This window comes from Dipodomys ordii, unplaced genomic scaffold (assembly GCF_000151885.1).
Source record: "Dipodomys ordii isolate 6190 unplaced genomic scaffold, Dord_2.0 Scaffold34, whole genome shotgun sequence".
NCBI lineage: Eukaryota > Metazoa > Chordata > Mammalia > Rodentia > Heteromyidae > Dipodomys > Dipodomys ordii.
The window spans coordinates 16,208,348-16,225,464 of NW_012267250.1; the positions used below are offsets into that span (position 1 = coordinate 16,208,348).

Consider the following 17,117-nt stretch of genomic DNA (forward strand, 5'->3'; position numbering starts at 1 on the left):
TCATTTTAGCTACACATGGTGGAGGCTCAGAGAGGACTAACATGGAGTCCAGAAGAAAGACCAGCTCTCCTGGTCATAGTCAGATAATACATTTTGAGAAAGGAAATGTTTGAGTTCTCTTGCTGTCTTAACTTGTCTTAGACATATATGATGCCAACATGCTGATGAATGCCTCCCCTGTCCTCATCAAGGCCGTTTTCCTTCTCCTCAAAGTTTGTCTGGGGATTAAGTCTTTCTCAAAACCCTTAATGCATCGGGTTTACATCTGAGCTGGAAAGGCCATCACCACGTCCTGCTGACCAGTGCCACCGCAGTTAAGCTCAATGGATAGCCACCATGGGTTCATCTGTCAAGAGTAAAAAATGCTTATTCTCCTGCCCCTTCTATACCAACACTGACTCCAAGGTAGGCCAGCTCCTCTCTCAGACAAACTAACATCAAGCTATCATCCATCTCTGAAGATGAGAGTAACACTGGGCTAACTGCTCTCCTCTCTGTCCCTGTCTACCTCTGTCTTTTTCTTATCTCCAAGTCATCCAATTTTTTGCCTTCCTGCCAGAGACATTCCCATTTTTCCTGATGGCGTTAAAAAAGGCTTCTAAAACCCAGAACATTTTGAACAGAATCTGACCTTCCCCCTACTAAGTTTGAAAGTTAGCTTTATTTCTTGAACAGTGGACCTACACAAACCAGAAACTTCAAAACCAAAATATTCTGCTTTGCTTCTGTTTGAAGTTTCTAGAATAGTCTTCTCAGTGAAGGAATTACAGTATTAATTAATTAAATTAATTAAAAATCAAGTCAGACAACTAGAGACAAGGAGGAACATCAATTTATTCTTATTGTCTATAAGTCAGATCAGAATTAGACCAATGATAGATTTTTCAGCAATATGAAAATAGGTTTCTAGACAAGGAGAATCTCCAAAGTAGGGAAATAACAGCAATATTGGAAGGGGATTGATGAGTTTACAACAGTGAGGAAGGATATGCCAATGAATTGTACAATGACAGGCACAGTATATATCAGTCTGCCCACTGGTTCATGGTGGTTATTTCTCACCTACAAGATACAAGTCTTCATTCTAGTGGAGATAGAGGTACAGTGGGAATAGCTAGGCACCAACTTCAACTTGTAGCTGTACTTAGTGAGCTTGAACTTGGATGCAGTACTTATTGAACTTGATCTGTGGCATATCAGGCTTAGAAGTGCAAATCCTTAGACCTCCCAATACACAGGAGATAGGAGCCTAAGGTCAGATGTACACAACAAGGACATGTTATGTCCTTAGAAAGAGTTGCTCAAAAGATCTCTAAAGGATCTCATGACAGCACACGTATTTCTGAAGCCTTCACTCCACTATAGCAGGACAGAGACCAAAAGTGTAGTAGGCAGGCAACCACAGGCTTCCAGATCCCTCCACAGGAATGGTGCTACCCCTGGCCTCCAGAAATTTCAGAGCCCAGCCCTACAGGGCAATGCCTCTGAAGAAAAGCCACTCACTTCCAGACTGACCTATCTTTCTGTCCCAACATGAAAAGCTTTAGAGCTGGTTAGTTTCCAAACCCTTCCATTAAGCTGACAAGCTTTAATGGAAACTACAATCCAGCAGCTCATCATTCTGCCTAGTCCCCACCCCTTTCCCAGACATTGGTCCAGAGTACTTCTTAAAATGCCTCAAAATAATCCCTGTGAGATTAGCACCTAGTCAAGCTGTGCTCAGCCACACAGAGCTGATCAAGCACAGCCACAGACACCAGTGGGGCAGCAGTGTTCTTACTGCCCAATCCCTCCCTCCCCTGATCATCAGAAAGGCAAAGAATCTCTGGCGGTCCCCAATATCAATGACACCACCGTCCTGAAACCTGTTGCTGGGGTAACCTATAGCTGCTAGGGTAGCTCATAGCCAATAAAGGCTCTTCTAAGAACCCCTTCATTGACTTCAAGTTTATTTTCCTCCAGGCTCAGCCCATTTCCACAGAGCTAAGACCCAGCTTCCTAGGACAGATGCTGTCCAAATCGGCCATTTGGTATTTGAAGTTTCATAGTGGTTGCACATGCCTGAAGCTCTGTAAGAGTTTAAAATATAGTAGGAGAGTGGCTGGGAAGCTGGCTCCGTGGTAGAGTGCCTGCCTCCTATGCATGAAGCCCTGGGTTTGATTCCTCAGCACTACATAAGTAGAAAAAATCACAAGTGGAACTTGGCTCAAGTGAGAGAGCATCAGTCTTAAGCTAAAAAAGGTGAGGGACAGTGCCCCGGCACAGAGTTCAGGCCCCAACACCCACCAACACACACACACAAATATATATATATATATATATATACATTTTAGAGCCTTTCTGATGAAATAGCCAAATTCACCTAGCAATAACAATTAGAGATCCTTGAATCAAGAAGTCCAAACTAAATCTATTCAACAACTTGCATGGCCTTAGACCTAGTGATTAACTCACCTGCTTTTTAGATCCATGTTGTCTCAGTGACTGGAGCTTAACTCCCTTCACTTGGTGCCTCACCTAGTGCTCAGAGAGGTTGATGTAAGGGAAACCCCAGTCTCTGAAGAAATGAAGCCAGGGAAGCCAATTCAGAACAGGTTCTTCCTGTCCTTTACCTGAGCAGTCTAGAATCTACATCATAAATGAAAATTGAAAACCCATTCAAAGTTCCCTTTGAATGAAGAGGGCCAAGGCACTAAGAGCTAGCATGGCCCCAGATTTCTCAGCATCCCATGATCACAATAGAAGCTCTATTGTGAGGAGCTGGGTTCAGTTCCTCTTATTGGATTCTGCCTCCATAACAGATGCTTAAATGAGTCCACATTCCTGAGAGGTCCTAGGTCTGTTTGGAGAGTTTAGGGTCTTCTTGATATTGGAGGTATATAGAGGATATTAACCCTTGTGCATGGAGTTTGAAGCTACCATTTCCTTCCCTGCCTACTGCTTAAAAGTGAACAACTATCTCTTAGACTTCTACTTAAGTGCTAGAGAAAATGGTCACCTCAACATTGAGGAAAGTACAGAATCAGCCAAGAGAAGCTCACATGCAGAACCTGCTAGAACCACTAGCTCGAGAAAGAATAAGATGGCAATAATCATTAATTCTGAAAAGTAGCTAGAAAGCCAATAGCTATATATTCTAGGGTTTACTCCTGTGAACACTGAGGCCTGGAGGGAGCTTATCTCAGGCAATGTGGAGGAGAATGTCATCTTGAACTATGCTTAGCAGCCTCCCTAACAAGGGTCTGTCTTTGAAGATCTCATTGCTAGATCTGCTGTCCTGCATAAGAACAATTAGCTGGCTTCAACCTACTGGCCCTCTGTCTTCAGTGATGGGACCAGAAAGGCTAAGATATGCTTCAGGCACTAAAAGCCTGGGATCCAATCATAAGGCTTCACATGCTTTTTCAGAGAATGTGGGAACAATAGATTGCAAAAGAGAAGCCCCAGGACAATAGTATTGAGAGGTCTTAGGGAAGCCCAGAGAAAGGCCATCAGAGCCTCTGTCCCTTGCAGTTATCACTATGTGACACATTCCTAGCCAAAGGAACATACATCTTTTCACAAAACTCAAACACCAAAATTCAAACACCATCCATTCCTACTCTGTCTAACTGGTGATGCAAAAATTGTTAGTCAATGCCAGAAGGAGGATCATTCCAAAGAGAATCACTCAGCATCATAATCAGATGTCAGATCTTCAGAGTTATCAGACAGAATATAAAAGAGCTTTGCTCTGTAACCTTGCTTGCTTGATGCTTTGGCAAACATCACCTAGGTGAAACCCCTTCCTATAGAAATCCCATGAAAAGAAAATGGGGCTGTTCTCTGAAACTCAGAGCTGGAGACCGATGCCATATGGCTGGTGAGTGCTGGTGACTCTTTGCAGATTGGGGGTTTGAGTCCCACCGGTCCCAGGAAGCTGGGATATTTCATCGGATATTTCAGAGGTTTAGGTTTCTCTCTATATAGTGAGGAAACTTAGGAGAAGTTTGGGAGACTAGCAAGTATCCACCTTCCCACATAAAAGCAGGATTACATTGTCAGATTTAATCATTCCCACCCCTTCCCCAGCCCATTCCTTTAGTCAAGCTCCTTTGCCACATTGGAACCAATTAAGGCACAAGTTTTCCATTTTAAAGTGGAAGTGAAGTGCTCATTTTATACTAAACTTTCAACAGAGGCACAGCCTGAACTATAGAAATATCATCCTCTGGCTGAAATATGCAGAAATGGAAATGAAGAATCGCCAGGCCAACCATGCCCGAAATGTGTGGGACCGTGCCATCACAGCACTGCCACGAGTCAGCCAGTTCTGGTACAAGTACACATACATGGAAGAGCTGTTGGGGAACATGGCCGGTCCCCGGCAGGTGTTTGAGCGCTGGATGGAATGGCAGCCCGAGGAGCAAGCCTGGCACTCCTACATTAACTTTGAATTGAGATACAAAGAGGTGGAGCAGGCACGGACCATTTACGAACGCTTTGTTCTTGTGCACCCGCGGGTGAAGAACTGGATCAAATACGGCCACCTATGTAGGCCAAGCAGGAGTCTAATGACAAGTCAGAAGAGTGATCAACACCTTTGTCTCTGATAAGGCCAACACAGACACTAATTCAAGAGGGCATCAACTCTGATTGACTTTTCTCAAATTCTGGACAGTTCTTGAATAAATATAAAGCCTATCTGGCTAAACCAAGGCTAGAAGCAGCTCTACCAGATCACTGATTCTTAATGATGCATGCTTTCTAATGAAGACAATTCTCAATAGCAGAGTAGTCAAGGGTTTCCTTTTAGAATTCTAGACCAAAGAGAGAAGGCACAGACAGTGTCACTGAGTGGTAGGACTCCTGTTCACAATCACTGCATGTTACCCATGAAAAGAATTTAGCCTGGCCCCTTGGGGAACAGCCCCCATGGGCCATGCCAAACTTCTAAAAGTAATCTATCGTGGTGGTTGCTTTTCCTTTCATCTCAAATGCTACCGTTGTGGCCAGCAATGTTGTATATTGATCAGATGCAAGTTCCTCCTTAGGATACAGGTAAGTCAATAATGTCAGGGTTAAGGCTTTCAGGGTGCTGAGCCAGCTTCATCTAGCAGGAACTTCTGTCTCTCTACACTTCCAAGGTACAGGTTCTCTCCCCACCTCAGAGCTTAAAGCTAGTGTCAGAATAGTCTCAGATTCTCCAGGCGGATGTTGTATAAGTTTGTGAAGCTACAAGAAGATCCTGAGCTGTTATCTCCCAAGAACTAGGCCTTTAAGTCCCATCTGACCATTAAGTTTGCTATACTTTCAGCCTCTTTCATCTAAGAAGGCCTACCTCTCCATCCCTGCCATGTCCATTGCTGAAGCCCTGTCAGTGGAGACCTCCGACATAGCAGTCAGTTGTGAGCTCCATCTAGTCCAAGTAGCCCTAGTGCTTGGGACTACAATAGAAATATAAGTAGATAGAAGAACTCTTTAACGAAGGGGAGCTACTGGAGCAAATATACAATCTGCTCAAAGTCACCCATAGTACTTGGGTATCACCAATTGAAGTGGCTTCTGCTCACTCAGGAGATATGGAAGACACAAAGAAGTGGCCCAACTAGGAGCCAGCTCTTCCTTCTTCCCCTCTAAGAGACTCTGCATCCCAAATGTAGACAAAAAGCATTGTCGATCTCCAGAGGTATTCTTAAACTACCATTTACTAGCTAATGACCATGTAGAACGTTGGCTTTCTCACCTCCCCCCCCCAATTTTTAATAATGGAAACAGACAATGTCTAAAACTGAAGCTTCTGGAAAAACACTTGTTCTTGCTGGTCTCCTATCTCTCCTCAAACTTGGCCTTGGCCTCCCATTGGGAACTTTGAATTTCTTGCCTAATCAGGAGAAAAGGAAACAGACTTTTGCCACTCAAATATTGTGGAAATACCAGCACAAATGGTACAATCTGCTATTATTCCACATGGAACATTATGAACATGATAGATTCTTTTGGCTAGAATAGGTCAATCATTTAGATGCTTCTAGATATTAAGAATAAAGGCAGCTTATTAAGAAGCGGAAGCCAAACCATCCTAGAAAACAAGGCATCTCTAAAAGATGAAATAAGACTCTCCATCTAAGACTAGATCTAACCAGATACAAGACATGCCACTAAGTTGTGAATTTTTAAACCAGAAAATTACTTGGGGTCAATAGGGCAAAAGCTAAAGTACCAACACTCACCAATGTGAGCAGACAGAGAGAAGGAAAGAGGTTAGAAGACAGCATATGCAATCTGAGCTCATTTCCCACATAAAGGGAAACTAGAAGAAGTACCAAATTGTCTCTGTAGCTATCTCCAGAGATGAAACCATGAAGTCATTCATCATTCCTCTGCTTTCCTTAATGGCAGTATACTGCTCTGATCAAAGAGAAAAGCTAAAAGCAAAGAAGAATCTAGAGAAGTGCGCTATGTCTTATTTAACTAAAGCCAAAGGCTTGATAGACATGAAGCTTTTAGAAATGGTCCCCATACAGCCTCCTCTGTTCTTTTTTGTGGTCAGTCATGGGGCTTGAACTCTGGGCCTGGGTGCTGTCCCTCAGCTCTTCAGCTCAAGGCTAATGCTTTACCACTTGAGCCACAGTGCCACAGACTCTGCTGTTCTATAGGAAAAGTGTGCTTGACTCCCACACCAGAGATGCTTGAAAATACATGTATTGTCAGAACAGTCTCCCAAGGCTTAGGAGTGGTGGATGACGTGCTCCATGGCCAAACCTGGTTACACCACCTTTCTGACAGGAAGCCCACCATGACTGGTAAAAATTTGCACAGGGTCTGCGTGAGGGACTAGAAAACAAACCCTGCTTTCCAAGCTTGGTTGTTTCCACACATTGCAGAAATTGAAACCTTAACTGTACTTTGCCACTTTGAGACAGAATGATTCAATGTAATGGAAAGTTCTGGATAGGAAGTCACAAGCCAATTCCAATTATGGAAATGTAAGCAAAGCATCAAAAAGTTAAGCTAATTATGACTACACCCTGATGTTAAATATGAAGTAATCCAGACCCAAAGAATCACAGGTCCATGGTTTCCCTTATTGGCAATAATTAGTATATGTCTAGGGTAATCTTATCAGATGAGCAGAATAGCTCAAAAGTTATGCACATACGACCATATAAGATGATGCTAAGGGAAATGAACTCCAAGATATGGACACAAGAGGGTTTTCTTTGTTGTTGGTTTTAATGTACTATTTGATTTCTTGTTTGTCTTGTCTGATCTTCTCCCTATGGTATATCCATCCCCTGTTGTCATTGTATTTGATTTTTGTACCCTGGATTTTATATATGTTTATTTGAAGTGAAAAACAGAGTCATGAGACAAAGGACTGGATTTTATATATGTTTATTTGAAGTGAACAACAGAGTCATGAGACAAAGGACAAGGGGGGAACCAATGCAACAGTGACATACACAAGACAAGATGCAACTTGAGAGGGGATTGGGGAGATAGGGAGAGTAGGAGAAAAGCGAGGGAAGGGGTAAGAAGTTCAACAAGAAATGTACTTATTACCTTACTTATGTAACTATAACCCTTCTATACCTCACCTTGAGAATATTTTTAAAAAACAGTGGTGCTGAGAAAGCTGGATAGCAACATGTAGAAGACTGAAGGTAGAGCCCTCTCTTCTCAGTCTGACAAGCTATTCAAAATAGATCACAGATCTTATGGTGAAGACCTGAAACTGCTAGGGGAAATCCAACACACATACACAGACAATTGTCAGAATCAAGAGACAACACATAGAATGGGAGGAAAATCTTTAGCTATCAATCTTTTAGCTGATGAATAGCTGGAAGATTATATAAATAGTTCCCTAAAACTTACAAACACCCATAATGTCCTAATAATCATCTACTCCAAAGATTATGGATATCACCCGAAGATTCTGGGACATGATTGTCCTCAGCAATCACAGGAAGAAAGCCCACATGCCTGTAGAACGAGAAAGCATGAAAATTTCATGCCATTTATGCAGATATAACAGGGAGGTGGACTCAGGAGAGTGCAAAGGAGAATTCCATTTGATTCCACTGGGGAGCTGCTGCTAGGAGGCCCTCTGGAGGCCAGACCAATGACAGTTGTATTGACCTCGCCAACAAAGCCACATCATGGAAGCAGCATGTGACTTGTCAAGAGGCAGTACCAAGACAGAAGCTTCTCTAACCCTCACCACAACTTAAGAAACCAGGCAGAAGTAGCCTAACAGGCACAATGCACAGGGCAGCAGGGCCATGGACAGGAGAAGTGCTTCAGAATGGGGAAAGCCGAGTAGGACACAGGTAGTGTAACTGGGCACCCAGGAGGGAGCACAAGGCTTATACTTGCAGGGAGAGCTAGTTGTGCAAGAGAAGCCAACAGGATGGAAAGCTGCATCCCAGAATAGATGGAGATGCTGTAGCCCTCACGGTTCCCCTAGAGATGGCCATACAACTTGCCACCATGAGCAATATCGACAAGTATATTTTTTGCCATACCTGGAGAGTAAAGGAGACAAATAACAGCAAAAATGTGAAGGATATTGAAGGACAACAACAGGTTTAGGGTATACCTGTAAGAATAAAGATCTAAGAAAGGGTTAGACGCTGACCTCTGACAGTCACATATGGTATATCTGTCACATACAAGGTATATATGCTGCCCAAGTCCAGTGATGGAAGCGCCTTGTATGAGGGAGAGATCAAGTTTTAGGCCAACCAGCAACCTTGCAGACCAACTTTCCCGATGTCCAAGCAATGAGATGGCTCATACAGATATACCTACCATAGCAGGTAGAAAGGCAACTTGAAAGCCAGGAATATAACTGAGTCATCCACAAGAAAAAAAGGTTTCACTTGATCCTTAGATGCATCTTCTCCATGGCGTTTACCCTGGCTTAGCAAGGTCTCAGCATGACACATCCCTCCATAGTGGGCTGCTGGGACCACAGAGACCCTGGAATGGGTTCTGTTCCAGCCCCCAGGTGCAGACTCATCTCCCCGCTCTGCCATACCAAACCACAAAAAAGATGCCTGCCTCAAACTTCTTCAAGTTTCAGGAGATATGTAGCACCAAAGAAGACCTGTGGACAGCTTCCAGGCTCTCCATCTAGTCAAAGATAGTCTTGAGATCATTGAAGAATAGACCTTGCATAGAATTGGAATAGAAAGAGATTATGAAATTGGGACAGTGCTGCTCTAGTCTCAGAAGTCTCATGGATAACTTCCTCTATGGCTAGTCAACCAACAGGTTCAGATCCAAGTAGGCATCTGATCTGATATGGAAGGCATGAGTGCCTCTGCTTTGAGCCTTGTTTGAAAGGATACTCCATGTGAATGGGATGCTCTGGATACAGAAGAGGATACAATTTATCTCCTGTGCTCTTTTCTGAAAAGAGGAAAGTTACTGCAATCCTGGAAGAATAAAGTTCAAAAATAGAACCAAGTATGTTTCCATATTTGCATATGAATGCACCACTCACAGAGGATAATTGTAATTCTTCAGACTGTTGTCAAGAAGACAATAAAGTCAGGTAAATGAGAAAAGTGGCTAAATGTTAAATCACAGACTTCCTGTGCTTGTAGTGACAACCATCTTTGGGAGATGGCAAGCTACCTTAACAGACATATTGTGTGTTTTTCCCTTTTAGACTAGGTCACAAGAAAGGACTCAGGGAAGATTTATATTTCCAATATCTGGTTATGTTTTAGTGCTGGGCATGTACACCAGAGAGAAAACATAACAGCAAACACAGAGAAGGAACTACGTCTAGAAATATCCCTTGCTTGACGCAAGCCAGATGGTGGCTGCCATCTGTAGGGAGTAGAGTTCAGAGATCCAGGACTGGTGTACCCAGATCCAGGAAGCTAGCCTGCCTCCCAGCCAGAAGTCTTCAGTCTCAAGTCTTACCTACATGTTAAGGCACCCGTAGGTAGTATGCCATCTTTGTTGTAGCTCTGTCTTTGCTCCTGCCCCTCTGAAGAGGTGAATAATTTAAAAGTTATGTGTCCCAAGCACATTAGGATCTCAAGCCTAGAGAGTTTGGAAGGAGCCTGCCAGAGTCAGTATTTTGCATCACAATGCCTTAAACTTCACCTCCTGACCTGCTGCTAAGAGGCCAGGACAGGTTCCTGGAGTCCCATTTTTTTCTGTTTTTAGGATTTTTTTTACAAAAATGTCTTTATTGAGATTAAGTAATTACATAAATTTCACAGTATTGTGAGATTGTGATACTTAGTCACAAACATTGTAACCTTTACAAGGAGATCTGACAGTGTTTTTACTTTTTGTTGGTCATGGGGCTTGAACTCTGTGCTTGGGCACTATCCCTCAGCTCTTAACAGCTGAAGGTGAGTGCTCTACTGCTTGAGCCACAGCACCACTTCCAAGAACTGACATTTTCATGGTCTATAAAACTTATGAACACTACAGACTTTGACAATACAACCATTTCTTCCAAATCAGTTGATATGTATATTGCTTTCCTTTTGCTCAGTGTAAGCTCTTCCCTCTTTCTCTTTCATTCTCTCCCTCCCATCCCTGCCCTTGAGTTGCTTAGCTCACTTTCACAATGTCCAGTACAGCTGATGGGCCCTCTGCTGTATTTTTTTAATCTGTTTCCCTTGGAGTCCCATTCTTATGAGTCAGGAAGCGTCCATCCTCCATGGCTTAGATTGCTTGGGATCTTTCCAATTCAAGTCTAATCTCCTGAACATAGCCAAGGGGTCTGATCCACCAAGGTCACCACTGAGATCACCACAAAGTCATTCCCTGAGGTCACCAAGGCCTTACTGCCAAACAAGCTCTGCCCAGGGAGGTTTCATGAACATAGTCCATGCCCAGTTTCTAAGGCTATGTCATCTGTCCCATGAAAATCAGGCCACACAAGTTATATAGGAGAAATCCCACAGATCCAAGCTACACTCAAGATCGGTTGTTCACTGACCTTTAGTGTGGCTATTTGCTAGAACAGAAGAAACTCCATGATCTTGCTATACCTGTGAATGCAGGTCTGAGTTACTTATGTTTAGCTCACAGTGGGCTTTATGAAGGATATTGTGATTTCAAGGGTGGAAATTTCCCTCAAAAACCTTTTGAATCCTAACCAACTGTACCCAAGGAGATCTCTTTAAAGACTGGGTATTACAGAAGTTATTCAAGTTAAATTGAGGTCATTATGATCACCTATAATCTAATGGAAGCAGAGAGGGCCTCACCATGACCAGATCAATCTTGAGGAAAAACTATAAAGCTAGAGCTATGTTTAACCTCAGAATATACTACAAAGCTGTTGGATCCCAAACAGCATGGTGCTGGGATAAGAACATGAAAACAGGACAGAGACCAGAAACAAACCAGTATTTATAGGCAACTGATATTCAAAAGCCCACGAATACAACAGAGAGAAGGTCATCATCAATAAATCATCACTGGAAAACTCGATAGTCGTACTTGGAAGCTAGACCTCTAACTCATACACAAAGTCAACTCAAAATATAAGACTTCAAAGCAAAATCCAAACATTGGACTCAAAATAATGAGACTTGTGCAGTGTGAGTCATCATTTTCCAAATGCCTTGGTCAGAAATGTTTTGGATGACAGATCATGGGGATGAAATGACCAAATTTAAAGAGGGAAACATGAAATTGCTATATTTTGTGTATGTGTACCTTACACACACCTGAACTCACTTGTACAATTGGTATGCCTGGGTTTTGACTACAACCTGTCACCTATGGTCAAGTAGAATTTTCCATTTCTGGCATTGTGTGAGCATTTAGGAGCATTTTGAATTTTCTGAATTAGACCTCAGGGAATATTGTATATCATAGGTCTGAGCAAGGATTTTGAAAAATAAGATATCCAAAGCAAAAACAAATGAATGGGGCTACATCAAATTAAAACTTTATGCATGGCAAAAGAAACAGCCTAAGAGACCTAGAGAGTGGAAGAAGATGTGTAAACAAGCTGATGAGGGCATAAGATGCAGAAATTATAAATTCAGTATCAAGAGAATATACAATAGCAAGTGGAAAAAAGAGCTGAATAGTGCAAGAAATCTGCAAATTACCTAGCAGGCCTATGAAAAATATTGCTAATTAGGATTATATAACTCACAAAGCCTCAATAGTTATCTCCCCTCCCCAATTAGAAGTCTGCTTAAGTTTAAAGGTTTTGAAGACCATTATATACTCCTGGTACAGTAGTACAACCTTTATGGAAAACTGTATGGAAGTATGCTTAAAATTTATAGACATGAGCTAGGAATGCAGTTTAGTGGTAAAGTGTTTGCCTAGCATGCATGAAAGCCTGGGTTCCATTCCTCAGTATCACATAAACAGAAAAAAGCCAGAAGTGGTGCTGTGGTGCAAAGTGGTAGAGTGCAAGCTTTGAGCAGAAGCAGCTCAGGGAGAGTACCCAGGACTGCCTGGAGGACTTCCCAAGGTTAGGCAAAAAATAATAAATTTAAAGACATAATTACCATGGGATCCACTACTGGGTATATAGCAGAGCTCAAAATCCTGTCTGCACTGCTGTGTTACTGCAGCATTACTCAAAATAATTTGAATAACTCACAAGATATAGATTCACCCTAGGCATCAATTGACAAATGGATATAGTTTGCATACACAATGGAATGCTATTCAGCCATAATCAAATGTTATCATTTATGGCAATATGCATGAACCTGGAACAGTGCAGTGAGGTACAGAACAATAATCTATGGTCTCCATGTTGAAGCATCTTACCTTGGGAGAATAGTAGTCAGAGGCTGGGAAGATAGGATAAGGAAGACTGGCCAAAAAGTACCAGCTCAATAGAGTGGATAAATTCTAGTGTTTGATGCCCAGGAGAGAGACTATTATATATTGAATATTTCAAAAATCTAGGAGGAGATTTCCAGTGTTCTTACACAAAGAACTGTAAAGCATTTGAGATGATAGTAATTCATATATGATACTATGCATATAAGTATCAAACTCTTCCCCATAGGTATGCATGTATATCAGTGAAAAGGTTTGAAGAACGTCTTACAATCTAAGACCAGAGTAGTAATTCAAGGAAACATTTTAACAGAAATAACATCCAACTAGGGTTCATCATTTTGCATCAGTATGCCATTGAGTTCATTTCAAGGAATACTTTACTCCATTCCATCTTAAGCCTCTCTGCTGAGAGTCCTCAATGACAGTATCTGACTCCAGGGACTGCTCTATGAATCTTCCTTTCCCCCATGTGAGGAGAGTTGCCAGCTATGTACAAGGCTGGCCATCTTATCCTGGACAACCATCAGAGGTACAAGGATAAAGAATAGGAGTCAAAGGGATTCTGAATTATTCATAGGGTAGGAAGGGGAACCCACCTATAAAATGGGACCAGAGACATGAAGGACCTTCACACTGGATATTCAGCCTCCAGAGGAGCCTAGGCCCCATTATTAGCCAAGAACCTACAACATGCCTGTACATTCCTATAAAAATAGAAATAGACCTATCAACTGGCAATTTGAGAGCCTGGTAGAACCAAAGAATGTGACATGTCTTACCTGCCACATGAGAACAGTGCTTTCCCACCCTGTAAGGAAATGAGAGCCATCAGACTTGGAGAAGGACCAGAACAGACTAGAGACTCCCAGTTACAACCAGATGCTGCTCACACTTAATCCCAGGGCATTTTAATTCCTTCACTACCTGCCAATTAGGCAGACAATTTTGAGTTTCTACTGTCCCCTTGTCAGTTACTCCTTGCAAATACTGGTACCATGGTATCCGGCAGCAAACCCTTGATTAGAATCTCAGGAATCAAACCTAAGTATAGCACTCACAAATCTCAGATGTCCTTGTACAATTTCTATGTGTGGAAACACAGCTATTACCATAAGCTCATTTCCAGAGGTCAGGGGCATCAAATTAAAGGCAGAGGATATTTCACTGAAAAGGTATTGGGCCCTAGGTATAGCAAGGAGCTTACAAACTTCATGACTCTACTTCTGTTATGGTAGCTGCCTCCAAAACTGTTAAGGGAAATACCTGGCCAAGGTTGAACATACCAGTAACAGGCCACACGGCAGGAAACACTCTTAAAGTTTTACAGAGAATCAACTCAAGGCCCCAGATCAATGAGATTTACCATGATCTTTTATAGCATCTGGGTATAATAATACATAAGAAAAAGTAGTAATTGGGCAAAGTAGTTACACTAGGTCCCAAGAAGCTCGACTAAGAAAGCCTGGCAAGTCATCAAATCCAGCTGATTGGGACCACACTGACACTCTGTCTCTGATCCCTAGGTAACCAGAATGGAGGTCCTAGCTTTGAGCACGGCCCTACAGGCTCACCCTGTGTTTCCCAGATGACCACCTGCCTCAGAGGGCACACTACCAGAGCCAAGTTCCAACATCACCTAGCATGACTGGGGGCACAGCCAGCTAGGTTTCCAGATCACCTTTCTAATCATGAATAGTAATCACAGACACCAGAAAATTCTTCCAATTCCTATACCACCTAGTGTCTGATGTAACTAGGAGTATGAACTGGAGGTTTTGAGAGATATACCTGGCCAATGGACATAACCCATCTAACAACCAGATCCAGGATTAAGCCTGAATAAAGCAAGATATGAGCAAGACGTGAGCAGCTGTTTACATCATCTTCTCTAAGTATTCTGGACCCAGACTGTGGAGACCAAATTGACTAATGAAGCCAACAGCTAGATGGAGGGAATCAGATTTTCTGTCATATCTGAAAGTGACTATAGGACCCTAAAGGGATATAAACTTATTAGTCCATTCCAAGATGTAATTCCAAATCAATCAGGGATTGGGCCTACAAGCTAGACTGAAAGGATGGGGGCAAAGACCAATAAATACAACTCAAGGTAAAGGGTGGGAAGGACTCCACCCTTTGAAATATAGGCTAGAAGAGCACCTGCCCCACAGACACCATCATTCATAGAAGAGAGAAACAGGTGGCCTGGAAACCCAAGGCCCATACTCATGGTGATTTCATAGACAAAGGGAAGTCTGAAGGATGATGCATAAGGAAAGTAGACTAGACACTGAAGCAAGAGAAAGTCTAGGCCATATACAATATGGAGCATGATCACTCATGCAGCAAGAGCACACTTTGTATGCTTGATATATATTACCAATCACCAAAACCCTGAAGAGTGGGCATGGGCCTGGCCAATGACCCAGCACATGCAGGATCCTCAGGAGTCTTGTCTTGCAGAGGCTACAAAAATATTTTGATTCCAGAGAGAACCTTGGCTACCCAGGAGTTGGCAGAAGTGGGTCTTACTCAAAGCTATCCTCGTCTGAGTGAAGGCTAAAGGCCATTTTCTCTTCAAAATGAAGCTAAGTATTTTTAGAAAAGAACAAAGTCCAAGGAGGAGAGAGAAGGACCATTACTATCTCATGGTCATGAAGCTTTCAGCTGAAGAACACCTGCCCACAGGAGAAGTATGGGTCCCAAGAACATGTACCCCATCTGACTGGGAAGCCTCTAGCATAGAATCCAAAGGAATTCATGATATATACAAAATAGGCAAGACATGTACTTGGAAAATAATTCTTGAATCTTCTGCCCACAGGAAACTAAGAATTTTTCTGTCCTCATGAACAACACCTGCCATAGCAGAACCCGAAGGGAACAATGGCCTTTCAGCCAATCATATATATCAACATCACAAGCAGCTCAGCTTCTCAGCAGATCAGGTAGACCCATGAGATCAATGAAGGCTTAAAGTACTTGAGGCAGTGACCATTTTTGCTTGTTTAAACCTAAGATCCTCAAATTATGTCTAGCAGAGAAATACATGGTGGATATCCAAACACCTAGTTGGTTGTGTGCCTTCATAAGCCCTGAAAATCTTTAGCTTGGGGCTTTCCTCCTAGGCTCTGCTGTGTCGGTGTGTAGGACGAGGCTTGAGCTGCAGCCTGACTAAATAAACCCTTAGTACAGCTGTAAAGTCTGACTCTGGGTGGTCTTCTTGGTGGGGGTCCTGTGACCTGGGCACAACAATCAATGCACATCCTCAGGACAGGCTGGATAGTTCAGAGGCCATCCATTGTGCAGACACCATTGCCTCTGCTGTTTGTTCCATCAAGACGTGGACAGAGTCTTTGCAGGGGTTCAAGCTGAACATCCAGGTGTTAAAGGTAGATAACTAAGCAACAACCAACACAACTTCGTAATGGCCAAGCCATTCCTACCAAGACCAAGACACCATAGTGGGAGGAAAGGAAATTCAAGAGTATGTCTCTGCACCTTGTATTCATATACTGTTTTGTAGAATGGAAACTTCTTTGTATAACTACTTAAAAATAATAATAATAATATTGTAAACAAAGTGTATGTGTCTGAAAAATTCTCAATTATCATTTGAGACAGCTAGGGTCACAAAAAAACTAGTGCAACTTTGATGTCTGCTTCACTCCAAAATGCTATTGCCCACATGGGCAGGAATTGGGGACATAAAAAGACAAGGGCAGTCTTGTTTGCTCTGCTTCTACTAAGCACCACTGGCTGTGGTACCAGTCTTCAATGGGAAACAAAGAAATATGACCTACCTAGTTTCAGTTAGTGGTCTGAAACATGCATTCCCCACATGCCAGGTTTCAGTTTTTGTGTGGGTTCTGTCCATACCAGCAATATTAATGCACACTTGTGCATTAGTTAATGCACACTTGTGGCTGCCTGAGAGTCCTAGGGAGTCACTAGAAAGGGAACATGTGCTCAGTTTTAACCCCAACACTACTGGAAAAGAAGTTCCTTTAACACGTTTCAAGAACTTGAAAGTTAAAGGCACAAGACAGCATGGAAAAAACAACCTTCAGGAAACCTCCTACTGGTGACTTGTTTATCTGCTGCCATGGCACACAGGTGAGCAGCAGATGGCATGGTCTCTGGGACTGAGATTTCAAGGGCCTCAAGAGGGAGCACTGCTTTGTGAGCTGCAATGTAGGAGAGGTTCAATAGAGAACTCTCAAACTGTACTTACCCATTCTGTCCCGTGGACTAATTAAAATAGCTACACCTTAACTGCTCCTCTGAAACAGGAACCAAGACCAGGTTCCTCAATAGACGCTCGTCATCATCCATGC

At 42.6% G+C, this 17,117-nt stretch overlaps 1 protein-coding gene across 1 annotated transcript in view; it reads left to right on the forward strand.

The window, feature by feature from the left end:
* The first annotated feature begins 336 nt into the window (after positions 1–336).
* LOC105986258 (crooked neck-like protein 1) overlaps positions 337–17,117 on the forward strand; it is a 47,676-nt gene continuing 30,895 nt past the window's right edge. Inside the window, 3 exon segments of the mRNA XM_013017066.1 lie at positions 337–405; positions 1,811–1,876; positions 4,179–4,502. Coding sequence (XP_012872520.1) covers positions 337–405; positions 1,811–1,876; positions 4,179–4,502 — 459 coding nt within the window.